Here is a 17,364-nt window from a genome sequence, read left to right as displayed (position 1 = left end):
TCCCAGTCTCTTTCTCTCTCTATCCCAGTCACTCTCCCGCTCTCTATCCCAGTCTCTCTCTCTCTATCCCAGTCTCTCTCTCTCTCTATCCCAGTCTCTCTCTATCCCAGTCTCTCTCTATCCCAGTCTCTCTCTCTCTCCCAGTCTCTCTCTCTCTATCCCAGTCTCTCTCTATCCCAGTCTCTCTCTATCCCAGTCTCTCTCTATCCCAGTCTCTCTCTCCCAGTCACTCTCTTTCCCAGTCTCTCTCTCTCTATCCCAGTCTCTCTCTCTCTCTCTCTCTCTCTCTATCCCAGTCTCTCTCTCTCTCTATCCCAGTCTCTCTCTCTCTCTCTATCCCAGTCTCTCTCTCTCTATCCCAGTCTCTCTCTCTCTCTCTCTCTCACCCTCTCTCTCTCTAACCCAGTCTCTCTCTCTCTGTCCAAGTCTCTCTCTTTCTCGATCGCGGTCTATCTATCTATCCCAGTCTCTCTCTCTCTCTCTCTCTCTCTCTATCCCAGTCTCTCTCTCTCTCTATCCCAGTCTCTCTCTCTCTCTCTATCCCAGTCTCTCTCTCTCTATCCCAGTCTCTCTCTCTCTCTCTCTCTCACCCTCTCTCTCTCTAACCCAGTCTCTCTCTCTCTGTCCAAGTCTCTCTCTTTCTCGATCGCGGTCTATCTATCTATCCCAGTCTCTCTCTCTCTCTCAGACCCAATCAGGCTGCTCCTCTCTCGGTGTTGAGCGGGTCGATGCTGTTTGATCCAATCAGCGGCGGTGTTGCTGTTGCCGTGCTGGAGATTCGGTTGTGGCGGCGGGAAGGCGCTGGGCCGTCGCTTCCCCGTTCAACTAGTTACTGTCAGGGCAGCGTTCCTGCTCCAGCAGCCCCGCCATGACTCTGAGCCGGGCCCAGTACAACCACATCAGCCGCTACTTGGAGACACTGAGGCCCAACAGAGAGGGCCTGAGACTGCTGAAGGAGCAATTCCCGAGGTGAGAGAGGGACTGGGATAGAGAGAGGGACTGGGATAGAGAGAGGGAGGGAGAGAGAGGCTGGGATAGAGAGAGTCTGGGATATATATATATAAGAGAGAGACTGGGATAGAGAAAGAGAGAGAGAGACTGGGATAGAGAGAGAGACTGGGATAGGGATAGAGACTGGGATAGGGATAGAGAGAGAGACTGGGATAGGGATCGAGAGAGAGAGACTGGGATAGGGATCGAGAGAGAGAGTGGGATAGGGATAGAGAGAGACTGGGATAGAGAGAGAGAGAATGGGATAGAGAAACAGAGACTGGGATAGAGAGAGAGAGTGACTGGGATAGAGAGAGAGAGTGACTGGGATAGAGAGAGAGTGACTGGGATAGAGAGAAAAAGTGACTGGGATAGAGAGAGAGAGAAAGAGTGACTGGGATAGAGAGAGAAAGAGTGACGGATAGAGAGAGCAAGAGACTGGGGGAGAGAGAGAGAGCGAGAGACTGGGGGGGAGAGAGAGAGAGCGAGAGACTGGGGGAGAGAGAGAGAGCGAGAGACTGGGGAGAGAGAGCGAGAGACTGGGGGAGAGAGAGCGAGAGACTGGGGGAGAGAGAAAGCGAGAGACTGGGTGGAGAGAGAGAGCGAGAGACTGGGGGGAGAGAGCGAGAGACTGGGAGAGAGAAAGCGAGAGACTGGGAGAGAGACTGGGAGAGAGCGAGAGACTGGGGAGAGAGAGGGAGTGAGAGACAGACTGGGATAGCGAGAGAGAGAGCGGGCACTGGGATGGGAGTGGGACACTGGGATAGAGGAGCGGGGGAAGGGGTGTGGGGTGGTTTAGGGGAGATATGAGGTGGGATGTGGGGGTGGAGATAAGGGGGGGATGTGGCGGGGGGAGATAAGGGGGGGGTGTGGCAGGGGGAGATAAGGGGGGGATGTGGCGGGGGGAGATAAGGGGGGGATGTGGCGGGGGGATGTGGCGGGGGGAGATAAGGGGGGATGTGGCGGGGGGAGATAGGGGGGGGATGTGGCAGGGGGAGATAAGAGGGGGGATGTGGGGGGGAGATAAGAGGGGAGATGTGGGGGAGAGATAAGAGGGGTGGGATGTGGGGGGAGGTAGAGGGGTGGGATGTGGGGGGGGAGTTAGAGGGGTGTTTGGATGGAGAGCTGGGAGGGGTGGGGATGAGGTGGTTCCAGTGAGGAGTGGGGTCTAGGCTTGAGAGAGGGGCAGACTAGGGAAGGGGGCGGTGGGGTGGGTGGAGACTGCAACAAGGCAGGCGAGCAAGAGAGGGAGGGGAGCGGGAGAAACCACACCGGGCAAGGGAGCGGGAAAGCTCGGAACAGGGCGATGGAGCAAGTGAGCAGGAGGAACTGGGACAGGGCAACAGAGTGAGTGAATGAGAGAGCAGGTCTCAAACAGGGAGCGATGGCGCCCCAGAGTCTCAAAGGTAAAGGAGTGTCTGGGATGGGAAGGACGGATGCTGGGGAAGGAGAGTGAGTGCAGCAGAGTCTGGGATAAAGAGAGACTGAACGACTGAGGGGTTTGGCAGAGAGGGAGGGAGATACAGAGTGAATGCAATTATTAGGGTATTGGAGGTGATGCTGAATGACCCAACTCAAATCAAAATGCTGCTTACACTCACCAGGTCATTTATTATTCTTTCCCAGAACCTGGGCTTTACTGGCTAGGCCAGCATTTATTGTCCATCTATATTTGCCCTCAGGGCGGTGCAGGTGAGCTACCTTCTTGGATTGCTGTGGTCCATGTGGTGTAGGGATACCTTTATTATTCAGGAGGGAGTTCCATGATTTTGATCCAATGACAGTTAAAGAATGGTGATCTAGTTTCAAGCCAATAAAAGCAAAATACTGCCAATGTTGGAGATCTGAAATGGAAAGAAAGTGTTGCAAAAACTCAGCAGGTCTGCCAACTTCTGTGGAAGGGGAAAAGAGATAACGTTTTGTGTCCAATATCACTCTCCTTCAGAACTTCAGTTTGTAATTAGTTATAGTGGACCCAAAATGTTAACCCTTCTCTCTCCACAGGTGCTGCCAGACCTGCTGAGTTTTTGCAGCATTTTCTGTTCTTTTTTTGAAGACTGATGTGGCTTGGGAGGGGTACTTGTAGGCAGTGGTGTTCCCATGCACCTGCTGCCCTTGTCCGAGGTGACACAAAAGTTGCAGGTTCCGAGAGTGTTGTGGAATAGGCATTGGTGAGTTGCTGCAACACATCTTGTTGATAGTACATACTGCTGCCATTGTGTGTCAGATGGAGACAGTGAATGTAGAAGGTGGTGGATGGGATGCCATTTTAGAACAGTACAGCACAGAACAGGCCCTTCGGCCCTCGATGTTGTGCCGAGCAATGATCACCCTACTCAAACTCACGTATCCACCCTATACCCGTAACCCAACAACTCCCCCTTAACCTTACTTTTTAGGACACTACGGGCAATTTAGCATGGCCAATCCACCTAACCCGCACATCTTTGGACTGTGGGAGGAAACCGGAGCACCCGGAGGAAACCCACGCACACACGGGGAGGACGTGCAGACTCCGCACAGACAGTGACCCAGCCGGGAACCGAACCTGGGACCCTGGAGCTGTGAAGCATTGATGCTAACCACTATGCTACCGTGCTGCCCTTGAGACGGCTGCTTTGTCCTGGATGGTGTTGAACCTCTTGAGTGTTGTCGGAGCTGCTCTCATCCGTCACACTCCTGACTTGTGCCTTGGAGATAGTGTCAGGAAGTGAGTTACTCAATTTCACGTTATATTGCTTTTGTATTAGTAAAGTTGTGTCTACACAGCAAGATCCCACAGTCATAGAGGAAAAACAAAATAGTGCTGATTTGGGAATCTGAAATAGAAAAATTCTGGAAATATTCTTTGGTCCACCAGCATCTGTGGAGAGAGAAACAGAGTTAACTTTTCAGGTCAGGACTCTCAGATCTGAAATGCGAACTCTGTTTCTCTTTCCACAGGATCTGCTGAATGTTTCCAGTCGTGGTCATAATGGCACAGGAGGAGGCCAATGAGGCCCTGCCAGCTCTCCATAGAGCAATCTGGTCTGTCCCATTCCCCAGCTCACACCTTGTATGTTTATAGTGACCAGTTGATGTGTTTTGGGTGGTGATGTTTGAGGAGAACCACCTTGCTTTTCTTTGAAATAGTGCCACGTGATATCTTGCATCCAATTGAGAGGGCAGATCTCTATTTAACCTCACATTTGAAACACAGCACTTCCAGTGCAGCACTCCCTTAGTACTGAATTGATGGGTTAAGCTAACATAGCAGAAGAGACATGTAGTCAATGAAAACCAAGACAACTGTCAGACATTGGAGAAACACCCAGCACACTAGCAGTTCAATGGAGAAGTAAAATATGGATCTGGAGAAATTTGTTGGGAGGATTGAGCAACTGGTGGGAACAGACGGTGCAAAAAACATGAATGGAAGAAACTCCTGACCCAGGGGAAGTTAAAAAGGATGCATGAATAAAAGAGGTACATGATGAAGGGAAACTAATTAACTACTGTCAGACAGATGGACAAATCAAATAAAATGTGGAGTACTGGAAAGAGGGCCAGCCAAACGAGCAGAATGACCAACTATTTGGAAAAGAGCGATACAGGAAATGTGACTGAATGAGTGGAAGGGGAGAATATATTAAGGAAAGTACATAGAAAACAGGAGAGTGACTGTTATAGCTTGATGAATTCATTAGGGATAAAGAAGAGAGGGAGATAAATTGCACCTAAAAGAAAAGGCGTCCCAGGCAATACATTTGGTGTGGAAGAGGAACTATAGTGCTAATGAGGGCACAAGTGCAAAAGAACTTGCGTTGGGATATGGAGAGGCACATCAGCTCCACTGTCATGTGAGAGTACCTTTAAGAAATGTACCTTTAGGAAATGGGTGTTTATCAGTGATGTCAGAGTGTGGGTGGAGCTGGGCCATCTGTCAGCGTTTTACTTTCATTTTAGCTGTTTGCTGAAGGGGGTGTTTAGTTTCGTTTTCAGTGTTGGAGCTGAAGCCAGACAGAGCAGGCGTACTGTTGATCTCTCTGCCATGAAAAGACTATCTCTTGATCATTTGGTGAATTCAGAATTATAAATGTTCTCAGTAGTAAACCTCATGTGCTTCTTTTAAAAGGTGATTCTTTTGTCTTCTGGATATTGTTTGGGAAGTTATTAAGGATTACTTAGTGTTGAATTCCTTGGGGGTTGTATTTGAATTGATGGTTGCTAAGATGTTCACTGTTTTAAAAGGTTAACTTGAGTTCATAGAATAAACATTGTTTTGCTTTAAACAATACTTTTCGATTTCCGCTGTACCACACCTGTAGAGTGGGCCGTGTGCTCCCTATACCACAATCTATTAAAGTTGTGGGTCAGGTGAACTCTATGCTACACTTTTGGGTTCTCTAAACCCTGGCCCATAACAAATTGGGGCTCCTCCTGGATAAAAGTCTATCTATTGGATTGGCTTCGTGAACTTAAAAGACAGTGAGGGGTGAGCATATTGTCGTTGATTATCAGGTGTGGTATTCTAGTTTTAAGTGGGGAGTGTGTTGTGGACAATGGCTCTTTCAGAGGCTCAAGTTTTGTGGGGGTGGGGACGGTCACACGCAGTACCTTATGGACAGATTTGGCAAAAACATTGCAGTTAACGTTACCTGATAAAATGCGAAAAGATGAGGTAATTATGGCGGTGGCTAAGCATTTAAAGTTGTCTGAGATACAGTTTGACTCATTGGAAATGGCAAAAATTCAGTTACAAATTAAACAAATGGGACATGAGAAAGAATTAAAGCAGCTTGAATACGAAAGAGAGGAAAAAGAGAGAGAGAGGAAAAAGAAAAGGAGAGAAGAAAGGAGAAAATAAAGAATAACCCTAGTAGAACAAAAAGAAAGAGAAAGGGAGATACAGAGCAGGGAAAAATATAGAGAGAGAATTTGAACTTCAGAAAATGGCCATGAAACATGACAGTCAGTTAAAATTGGCAGGCGTAAAGGGAAACGTACAGTTGGATGATAGTGATGAGAGTAGTGAGAAAGAGCGTCAAAGTTGAAGGCTTGGTGGTGATTTATTTAAATATAAGAGCAAAGAAAATTACAGCACAGGAAACAGGCCCTTTGGCCCTCCCAGCCTGCTCTGATCCAGATCCTCTATCTAAAACTGTTGCCTATTTTCTAAGGATCTGTATCCCTCGGCTCCCTGCCCATTCATGCCTAGATGCATCTTAAATGACGCTATCGTGCCCGCCTCTACCACCTCCGCTGGCAATGCGTTCCAGGCACCCACCACCCTCTGCGTAAAGAACTTTCCACGCACATCTCCCTTAAACTTTCCCCCTCTCACCTTGAAATCGTGACCCCTTGTAATTGACACCCCCAGTCTTGGAAAAAGCTTGTTGCTATCCACCCTGTCCATACCTCTCATAATTTTGTAGACCTCATTCAGGTCCCCCCTCAACCTCCGTCTTTCCAACAAAAACAATCCTAATCTACTCAACCTTTCTTCATAGCTAGCACCCTCCATACCATCACCAACATCCTGGTGAACCTCCTCTGCACCCTCTCTAAAGCAACCACATCCTTCTGGTAATGTGGCGACCAGAACTGCACACAGTATTCCAAATGTTGTCTAACCAAAGTCCTATACAACTGTAACAAGACCTGCTGACTCTTGTACTCAACACCCCGTCCGATGAAGACAAGCATGCTGTATGCCTTCTTGACCACTCTATCGACCTGCGTTGCCACCTTCAGGGTACATTGGTCATGAACTTCCAGATCTCTCTGTACATCAATTTTCCCCAGGACTCTTCCATTGACCATATATTCCGCTCTTGAATTGGATCTTCCAAACTGCATCACCTCGCATTTGCCTGGATTGAACTCCATCTGCTATTTCTCTGCCCAACTTTCCAATCTATCTATATTTTGCTGTATTCTCTGACAGTCCTCCTCGCTATCTGCAATTCCACCAATCTTAGTATCATCTGCAAACTTGCTAATCAGACCACCTATACCTGCATCCAGATCATTTATGTATATCACAAACAACAGTAGTCCGAGGACGGATCCCTATGGAACACCACTAGTCACCTTTCGCCATTTTGAGACACTCCCTTCCACCACTACTCTCTGTCTCCTGTTGTCCAGCCAGTTCTTTATCCACCTAGCTAGTACACCCTGAACCCCATGCAACTTTACTTTTTCCATCAACCTGCCATGGGAAACTTTATCAAATGCCTTACTGAAGTCCATGTATATGACATCTACATCCCTTCCCTCATCAATTAACTTTGTCACTTCCTCAAAGAATTCTATTAGGTTTGTAAGACATTACCTTCCCTGCACAAAGCCATGCTGCCTATCACTGATGAGTCTTATTTTCTTCCAAATGTGAATAGATCCTATCCCTCAGTATCTTCTCCAACAGTTTGCCTACCACTGATGTCAAGCTCACAGGTCTATAATTCCCTGGATTATCCCTGCTACCCTTCTTAAACAAAGGGACAACATTAGCAATTCTCCCATCCTCCGGGACCTCGCCCGTGCTCAAGAATGCTGCAAAGATATCTGTTAAGGCCCCAGCTATTTTGTCCCTCGCTTCCCTCAGTAACCTGGGATAGATCCCATCCGGACCTGGGGACTTGTCCACCTTAATGCCTTTTAAAATTCCCCAAAACTTCCCCCTTCCTTATGCCGAATTGACCTGGAATATTTAAACATCCATCCCTAACCTCAACATCCGTCATGTCCCTCTCCTTGGTGAATACCGATGCAAAGTACTCATTAAGAATCTCACCCATTTCCTCTGACTGCAGGCATAAACTCACTCTTTTGTCTTTGAGTGGGCCAATCCTTTCTCTAGTTACTCTCTTGCTCCTTGTATACGAATAAAAGGCTTGGGAATTTCCTTAACCCTGTTAGCCAAAGATATTTCACGACCCCTTTTAGCCCTCTTTATTGCGCGTTTGAGATTTGTCCTACTTTCCCGATATTCTTCCAAAGCTTCATCAGTTTTAAGTCGCATAGATCTTATGTATGCTTCCTTTTTCATCTTAGCTAGTCTCACAATTCCACCCGTCATCCATGGTTCCCTAATCTTGCCATTTCTATCCCTCATTTTCACAGGGACATGTCTGTCCTGCACTCTAATCAACCTTTCCTTAAAAGACTCCCACATTTCAAATGTGGATTTACCCTTTAACAGCTGCTGCCAATCCACATTCCCTAGCTCCTGCCGAATTTTGTTATACTCTGCCTTTCCCCAATTTAGCACTCTTCCTTTAGGACCACTCTCATCTTTGTCCATGAGTATTCTAAAACTTACGGAATTGTGATCGCTATTCCCAAAGTAATCACCGACTGAAACTTCAACCACCTGGCCGGGATCATTCCCCAATACCAGGTCCAGTATTACCCCTTCCCGAGTTGGACTATTTACATACTGCTCTAAAAAACTCTCCTGGATGCTCTTTACAAATTCTGCTCCATCTACGCCTCCAACACTACATGAGTTCCATTCAATGTTGGGGAGGTTAAAATCTCCCATCATGATCACCCTATTGCTCCTACATTTTTTCTATAATCTGTCTACATATTTGTACCTCTACTTCACGCTCGCTTTTGGGAGGCCTGTAGTAAAGTCCCAACAATGTTACTGCACCCTTCCTATTTCCTAGCTCTACCCATATTGCCTCAGTGCTCGAATCCTCCATAGTGCCCTCCTTAATCACAGCTGTGATATCATCTCTGACCAGTAATGCAACTCCTCCACCCCTTTTACCTCCCTCTCTATCCCTCCTGAAGCATCTATACCCTGGAATATTTAGTTGCCAATCTTGCCCTTCCCTCAACCAAGTCTTAGTAATACCAATAACATCATATTCCCAGGTACTAATCCAAGCCCTAAATTTATCTGCCTTACCTGCTACACTTCTCGCATTAAAACAAATGCACCTCAGACCACCTGTCCCTTTGCGTTCATCATCTCTTCCCTGTCTACTCTTCCCCTTAGTCACAATGAGTTTATTATCTAGTACATTACTGGCTTTAGTTGCTGCCTCTTTACTGACCTCTAACGTCCTAATCTGGTTCCCATCCCCCTGCCACATTAGTTTAAAACCTCCCCAACAGTGTTCGCAAAAGCACCCAAGCATTGAGTGTCCAAGCATTGCCAAGGTTTGACGAGAAGGAGGTAGAAGCCTTTTTCATTTCATTTGAGAAGGTGGCTAAACAAATGAAATGGCCACAGGACATGTGGGTATTACCGATTTGAACACTGCTGATAGGTAGGGCTAGTGAAGTGTTTGCATCACTACCAGAGGAGGTATCTGGAACATATGAGGAGGTGAAAAAATCCATCTTAGGTGCATATGAACTAGTGCCTGAAGCCTACAGACAAAGGTTTAGAAATTTATGGAAAGAATTTGGTCAAACATATATGGAGTTTGAAAGGCTCAAACAGAGTAATTTTGATAGGTGGATAAGTGCTTTGAAAATAGACCAAACGTATGAAGCTCTCAGAGAAATTATACTTTTGGAGGAGTTTAAAAATTCAATTCCTGATGTAGTGAGAACTCGTGTGGAAGAACAGAAGGTTAAAACTGTGAGATTAGCAGCAGAAATGGCAGATGATTATGAATTAGTTCATAAATCAAAGCTTGGTTTCCGACATCAGTTTCAGCCTGTGAGGCATAGAAACTGGGGACATGAGAAATATCAAGTGGTAGAGGCAAAGGTGATCTGATGGGAGATAATAACGAGAGTGTACCTCAGATTTAAAAAGAAATCCAGGACGTGGAAAAGAAATGAAAGATTTCAAATGTTTTCACTGAAATAAACTGGGCCATGTAAAGTCACAGTGTTGGTGGTTGAATAAAAGCACTGGGAAGGCTGATGTGGTAAAACAGGATAAGACAGTGTCGTTTGTTAAAGTGGTAAAGGAAAGCCCAAGGGAAGCGAAGGAGGTGCAAAAGATTGTACAGCCAGATCAAGAGGTGATTGATAAGAAGTTTCAAGATCTCTTTAAAGAATTTACTTGTGTGGGTAAAGTTTACTCATGTGTATCAGGAGGAGCAGGTAAAGAAGTCACAATTTTAAGAGATACAGGAGCTAGTTGGTCTTTAATGGTAAGAGATGAGGAGTCATTAGTTTGGGAAGAATGTTGACAGAAAAGATGGTAATATGTGGAATTCAGGGTGAGAGGAGTAGTGTTCAATTATATAAGTTAAGGTTGGAAAGTCCAGTGAAGAGTGGTGAAGTGGTAGTAGGAGTAATAGAGAAACTATCTTGTTCAGGAATACAGTTTATCTTGGGTAATGATATAGCTGGATCGCAGGTGGGAGTGATGCCTACTGGGGTGGATAAGCCAGTGGAAAATCAGACAACTGAGGTGTTGAAGGACGAATATTCTGGGATTTTTCCGGATTGTGTAGTAACAAGCTCGCAAAGTCGCAGGTTAAGACAAGAGAAGAAATCAAAGAGTGAAGATGAAGTTTAAGTGTAATTATCAGAAACGATTTTTGACCAGATGGTTGAACAAGAACAGGTGGAGGATGAGGCGGATATTTTTAGCTCAGTAAAATTGGCGGAGTTACAACAGAAAGTTGGAGAAATAAAACGGATGTATCGGAAAGCATACACGGAAGAGGAATCTGAGTGTATACCAGAGTGTTATTACCGTAAAAGTGATGTCTTGATGAGAAAATGAAGACGTCAGGTGGATGAAAAGTGGGCAGAAGTTCATCAAGTAGTGTTGGCGGTAGGGTATAGAAAGGAGGTGTTGCGAGTTGCACATGAGGTACCAGTGGGAGGTCATTTGGGAATAAGGAAAAACTCAAGCTAAAATACAAAAGCATTTTTATTGGCCTGGACTACATAAAGATGTAGTTAAATTTTGTCAATCATGTCACACATGTCAAGTGATAGGGAAACCTCAAGCAGCGATAAAACCACCGCCCTTAATACCCATTCCAGCATTTGAGGAACCTTTTACAAGGGTCCTAACTGATTGCGTCGGACCGCTTCCTAAAACGAAAAGTGGGAATCAATATATTTTGACTATAATGGATGTGTCTACTAGGTTTCCAGAGGGCATTCCCGTACATAATATCACAGCTAAAAAGATTGTGGAGGAGTTACTTAAATTCTTTACTAGATATGGATTACCCAAAGAAATACAATCAGATCAAGGATCAAGTTTTCTCTCGAGATTATTCAAAGAAGATATGGATAGCTTCGGAATAAAACAATTTAAATCAACTGCGTACCATCCAGAATCACAGGAAGCGTTAGAAAGGTGGCATCAGACATGAAAGACAATGCTGAGGGCTTATTGTCAAGATTATCCAGAGGATTGGGATAAAGGAATTCCATTTGTACTGTTTGCAATTAGGGATGCACCTAATGGGTCAACCAAATTTAGTCCTTTTGAACTAATTTTTGGTCCTGAGGTAAGAGGACCACTTAAATTGATTAAGGAAAAATTGGTGAGTGAGAAATCGGAAATTACATTATTGGATTACGTATCAAATTTTAGGGAACAATTAAATAGAGCAGGTGAATTGGCTGGACAACAGTTGAAAGTTGCACAAAATGTGATGAAACGGGTAGTGGCCAAGAAATCCAAAGTTCGTATTTTTGCCAGTGGAGATAAAGTTTTAGTGTTGTTACCAGTGATAGATGAACCTTTAAAAGCAAAGTTTTGTGGACCTTATCAGATTGAAAGGAAATTAAGTGAGGTGAATTATGTGGTTAAAAACACCAGACAGAAGGAAGACTCACTGAGTGTGTCATTTGAATACACTTAAAAGGTACTTTGAAAGGGAAGGAGAGAAAAAGGAGGTTTTAATGATTCTAACTCAGTGACAAACCAAATCCAGATGACTGTGAATTTTACATACCTCAAATTAAATTGGAAAACGAGGGTGTCCTTAAAAATTGGGATAAATTGTTGAGTTGGAAAAACAAACTGACGTGAAAGAGTTATTGATATCACATGGGCAAGTTTGTGGAGATTAATTGGGAAATACTAAAATGGTTATATATGATGTAGATGTGGGAAATGCTGTTCCAATCAAACAACATCCATACAGACTTAACCCTTTAAAATTGGCACAGGTTAGCAAAGAGATTGAAAGTATGCTTAAAAATGGCATAATTGAAGTGGGTTGCAGCCAGTGGAGCTCACCCATCGTGATGGTACCTAAACCAGACGGTACCCAACGGCTGTGTGTGGACTATAGAAAGGTTAATGCAGTTACAGGAACGGACTCTTATCCTATCCCACGTTTGGAGGATTCCATTGAGAAAGTGGGACAATCAGCTTTTATTTCCAAATTGGATTTACTTAAAGGTTACTGGCAGGTGCCTTTATTCGAAAGGGCAAAGGAGATTTCCGCTTTTGTGACTCCGGATGGTATATACCAATTCAAAGTTATGCCATTTGGCATGAAGAACGCCCCAGCCACATTTCAACGGTTAACTAACAAAGTTGTTTCAGGATTACCCAATTGTGCGGTATACATCGACGATCTGTTAATTTTCAGCCAGACATGGACAAAACATTGGAAACATCTGATGGTGTTATCCGATCGACTTCAGGAGGCGGGTTTGGTGATAAACCTAGCCAAAAGTGAATTTGGAAAGGCCCAAGTCACTTTCCTTGGCCATACAATTGGACAGGGTTGAATGGTCCCACGGGATGTGAAAGCAAAAGTTATTGGGGAGTTCCTGATACCCTCGACACAACGGGAAATAATGCGATTTCTTGGTATGAGTAGATTTTACCGTAAATTTGTACCGAACCTTAGCAGTGTGGCCGCTCCACTGACGGACTTGCTCAAGAAGTGTAACAAATTCCAGTGGGCAGCGGAGTGTCAAAAGGCATTTGCAGGCCTGAAAGCTGTGATAACCACTGCTTCTCTGTTGGCCATCCCAAATTATATGAAACAATTCAAAGTGGTGGTTGATGTGAGTGATATCGGTGTAGGTGCGGTGCTTCTACAAGACAACGGCGAAGGGCTAGAGCGGCCTATTGGTTATTTTTCAAAGAAATTGAATTCTCACCAGAAAACATATTCCACATTGAGAAGGAGACTTTGAGATTGGTGCTGGCTTTGCAACATTTTCACATTTCTGTGACCAGCAATCCGTCTGACACCGTTATATATACTGATCATAATCCGTTGACGTTTTTGGAGCGATTCCGGAATAACAATGGAAGGTTGGTTCGCTAGAGTTTATTGTTACAGCGTTTTCATTTGAAAATAGTACATGTGGCAGGACAAGAAAACGTGATCGCCGATGCTTTGTCATGAATGTTATGAACGGAAGCAGTTTCAGTTGGAGGAAGAAGAACGCAAAAAATGGACTATATTATTATACCTGTTTGTGTTTGTTGTTTTTTGAAACGATAAGTATATTTACTGAGTGCATTTGTTAAAGGATAGTGAAAAGGTGAAAAATGAAACCATCTTGAAGTTGATGGTTTATTTATTTTTTCTTGGGGGGAGGTGTCATGTGAGAGTAACTTTCAGAAATAGGTGTTTAAGAAATGGGTTTTAAGAAATCTACCTTTAAGAAATGGGTGTTTATCAGTGATGTCAGAGTGTGGGTGGAGCTGGGCTGTCTGTCAGTGTTTTACTTTTGTTTTAGGCTGTTTGCTGCAGGGTGTGTTTTAGTTTTGTTTTCAGTGTTGGAGCTGAAGCCAGACAGAGCAGGTGTACTGTTGATCTCTCTGCCATGAAAAGACTATTTCTTGATCATTTGGTGAATTCAGAATTATAAATGTTCTCCGTAGTGAATGTAAACCTAATGTGCTTTTGTTAAAAGGTGTTTCTTTAGTCTTCTGTATGTTTGGGAAGTTATTAAGGATTACTTAGTGTTGTATTCTTTGGGGGTTGTATTTGAATTGATGTTTGCTGTATGTTTTAAACGGGTTAACTTGAGTTCATAGAATAAACATTGTTTTGCTTCAAACAATACTTTTCGATTTCCGCTGTACCACACCTGTAGAGTGGGCTGTGTGTTCCCCATACCACAATCTATTAAAAATTGTGGTCAGGTGAACTTCATGCTACACTTTGGGGTTCTCTAAACCCTGGCCCATAACATCCACCTCAAAGGGAACTGAGGATTGGCACTCACTCTTGCAGAGTAGAGGTTGTTGATCAGTTGCTGGCTGCTATCTCCTGTGGGATGTTGCGGGTTGTTGGTGACTGGTTTATTGGCGGAGGAGTCAGGGTTGTGTTGGTGGTTTTGATGGCTCCTTGCTGTTGGATGTGCATACTCCTGATTGTTGGGGAATGGTCGCAAGCTCTTGACTTTTTTTTCATTCAAGAGTTATGGGCTTCACTGGCTGGGCCAGTGTTCATTGTCCAGCTGTAATCGTCTTTGCAATAGTTCTACGTTAATAAACCTTTTGTTTCCTTACGCTCCTGTTTGGTCGCTTCCACGAACTCAACAGAAATGCATAAGAGTCCGAGGAAGATTTCACAGAGTAGATGCTGAGAGGATGTTTCCCCTTGTGGGAGAAACTAGAACAAGGGGCAGTTTAAAAATAAGGTGTCTCGCTTTTAAAATGGAGATGAGCAGGGATTATTTTACATTTAGCCTTTCATGGGTTGTGAGCGACACTGCCAAGGCCAGCATTTGTTGTCCATCCCTAATTTCCCTTGAAGAGAGAGACTTAGACCATTTCAGGGAGCAGTTCATTATTGTGGATCTGGAGTCACAAGTAGGACAGGCTGAGTAAGGATGGCAGATTTCCCTCACTAAAGGATATTAGTGAACCAGATGGGTTTATTTTGACAGTTTCATGCTCACCAGCTTTATATTCCAGATTTTATAATTAAATTCAAATTCCACCAACTGCCATGGTGGGATTTAAACTCTTGTCCCCAGAGCACCTGGATTACTAGTCCTGTATCATTACCACAATGACGCCATCTCCCCAATTGCCCTGAGAAGTATGTATGACTTGCAGGATATGTACAAGGAGTGCAAGAAGAGAATAAGAAGTAATGTGGGGAGGGAATCCATTTCAAAGCCAAAGTTGGATTGCACCAAGGATCAGCACTGTGCCCTTTCCTCTTCCTGATTGTCTTGATGTTCTAACTGAGCAAGTGAGCCAGGAAGTGTCATGGTCAATGTTGCTTGCAGATAACATTGAGCTATGTGGCGGACATGATGGAATATCTGGAGAAAGCACTGGAAGACGCAGGCAAGACAATCAGTAGACCAAAGACCCATTTAGTGGACTGTCAGTTTGAGCTGGGGGAAAAGGATCAAAGTGAAGGTGTAAATATTCTAAGTCTAGACTTGGGAGAAAGTGAGTGGTTTGAAGTACCTGGGGGTCAATGGTGGCTGAAGATGAAAGTATGGAAGTTAAACAATGGATTAGTTCTGGTTGGAGTAATTAGGAGAAATGCAGTGATGTGTTATGTGATAGAAAAGTATCGCGGAAACTGATGGATAGTTGAGACCTGCCTTGTTATATAGTGCAGAACCGTGGGCAACATCAAGGAGGGAGGAACAATGACTGGACACTAATGAGTTGCAAATGCTGAGCTGGATGTGCAGAGAAATGAGAACGGGCAAAATCAGGAACCAGCACATTAAGGGGTCAGTGCAGATTATGGGAGAATTCAAGCAAATAGTCGAGAAGAGATTGAAATGATTGTGATCATCTGTTGCGGAGAGAGAGGAAATGTGATGAGGCGGGTGATAGAGATGGGGCTGCCAAGAAGAATAGAAAAGGTCAGGTGCAAAGATTTAAACGCAATGAGATTGGTAGAGAAATGGGTAACTGGCATTTCGAATTGGAGAAGGGCGATCAACCGACATTGTGGCGACCCAAAGTAAAATGGGAGAAGCTGAAAGCGAAGATGATGAGAAATTTCTTCTCAGAGGGTAATTCTTTGCCTTTGGAATTCTCATGCACAGAGGGCAATAGCGGTGGGGTAATTGAATATATTCAAGGCTGAGTTAAATAGATTTCTAATCATCACGGGAGTTGAGGGTCATGGGGACTGGCACGAAAGTGGAGTTAAGACCGCAATCTGATCAACAATGATCTTATTGATTGGTGGAGTTGGCTTGATGGGCTGAATGGTCTACTTCTCTTTCTGTGATCTGATGATCTACTCCATGAGTACTGGGCAGCCTTTTCCCCAATTGGATCACTTACTGATCAGTACTTACACTCATAACAATTGGCTATAGTATCTAGGCAAAATCTGACCAAATTAGTAGAATTAATTTATTTAAAGCTGAAAAATAAGGAGGAGAATTTCAGGATTTAGTAAGTATCCCTCTGGTATTAATAATAGCTATTCATTTTGGTTTAATTGTTTAAGTTCTAAAAAATTGATACATTTCAATCATTATTTCAGTTTTTTTGTGCTAAATATTTATCCATCTGTTTTACTCTCCAGTTCAAAATGTTGGCCGCCTGCACTGAGTTCAATTTACTGCACCAGTAAAGTGAAACTGGCCCCCACATGTTTAATTTCTATTCTTTTCCCTTTTGTGTGCACGTGTGTGGCATCTCTGCCAATATTTTCTTTGTAGATTGCTTCTAAGCAAACTCCTCCCACTTCTAATTGATCCCTAATTCACTTTTTCCACTCAAGATGCTATGTAGCATTGTTTGGACAGATATGGCGAGATCATTGCGTATCCCCTGTAAGGGTCTCCTGAAAAGATCATATTCAGTCAACTGTGACCACTGAATGATGGACAATACAGCAGCCCACTAACAGCTTGAGGGACAGCAGTTAGTAATTTTATAGGACTGTGGAGATTTGGACATTGCATTCCCTCTTGATACTTAACCAGCCAATGTTTTAATTATTGTTTTGTAACATATTGCTGGATTTATTAAAAGGAGCTTGTAGAAATGCTGTATTCATTATTTCTCTGAATTTCTCTTTTAAGTGGTTGAATATCAACCTGAAAAAAACGTTTTTAACTTTGTGGTTTGACTTCTTTCAAACTTGGTTTTAAACCAAAGTTGAGATTTCTCTATTATTGATAACATTAAGAAAATTCAAGACTAATGGTTGATATTTAGGTTATCCTACTTCCAATGTAAATTACGTCCTTAGATTTTAGGAAAAAAAAACTGGCGGAAGAGGTACTAATTGCAAAATGTTTTCCCTGCTGCCCACTAATTGCGATCAGTGATGTTTTCATTGAAAAATAGAAAGAGCCATTTGCTGATGTTGCAGAATATCAATACGATGAAAAGGTTTTCTCAGGTGCAATTATCCACTGCATTGTCGTGAAAATAGCTGAACTTGGAAGTTTCTTTTGGTGTTGAGTGAGGATACATGCTCTTTTCAAACTTGTTTGTTGGTGTCTGCTCTGGCTTCAAAGATGTTGATTTACAAAATA

The 17,364-nt window shown here is 43.8% G+C and overlaps 1 protein-coding gene across 2 annotated transcripts in view; it reads left to right on the top strand.

The window, feature by feature from the left end:
* Positions 1 to 653: 653 nt before the first annotated feature.
* cdin1 (CDAN1 interacting nuclease 1) overlaps positions 654 to 17,364 on the top strand; it is a 183,463-nt gene continuing 166,752 nt past the window's right edge. The window contains exon 1 of one of the 2 annotated variants that reach the window (XM_038785930.1): positions 654 to 969. In XM_038785930.1, coding sequence (XP_038641858.1) covers positions 869 to 969 — 101 coding nt within the window. In that variant the 5' untranslated portion in view covers positions 654 to 868. The remainder of the gene's footprint in view (positions 970 to 17,364) is intronic. The other variant, XM_038785920.1, reaches the window with a different exon arrangement.

The sequence above is a fragment of the Scyliorhinus canicula genome, chromosome 2 (assembly GCF_902713615.1).
Source record: "Scyliorhinus canicula chromosome 2, sScyCan1.1, whole genome shotgun sequence".
Lineage (NCBI taxonomy): Eukaryota > Metazoa > Chordata > Chondrichthyes > Carcharhiniformes > Scyliorhinidae > Scyliorhinus > Scyliorhinus canicula.
The sequence above is the reverse complement of the archived record's forward strand: the minus strand, read 5'-3'. Positions and strand labels throughout refer to the sequence as shown.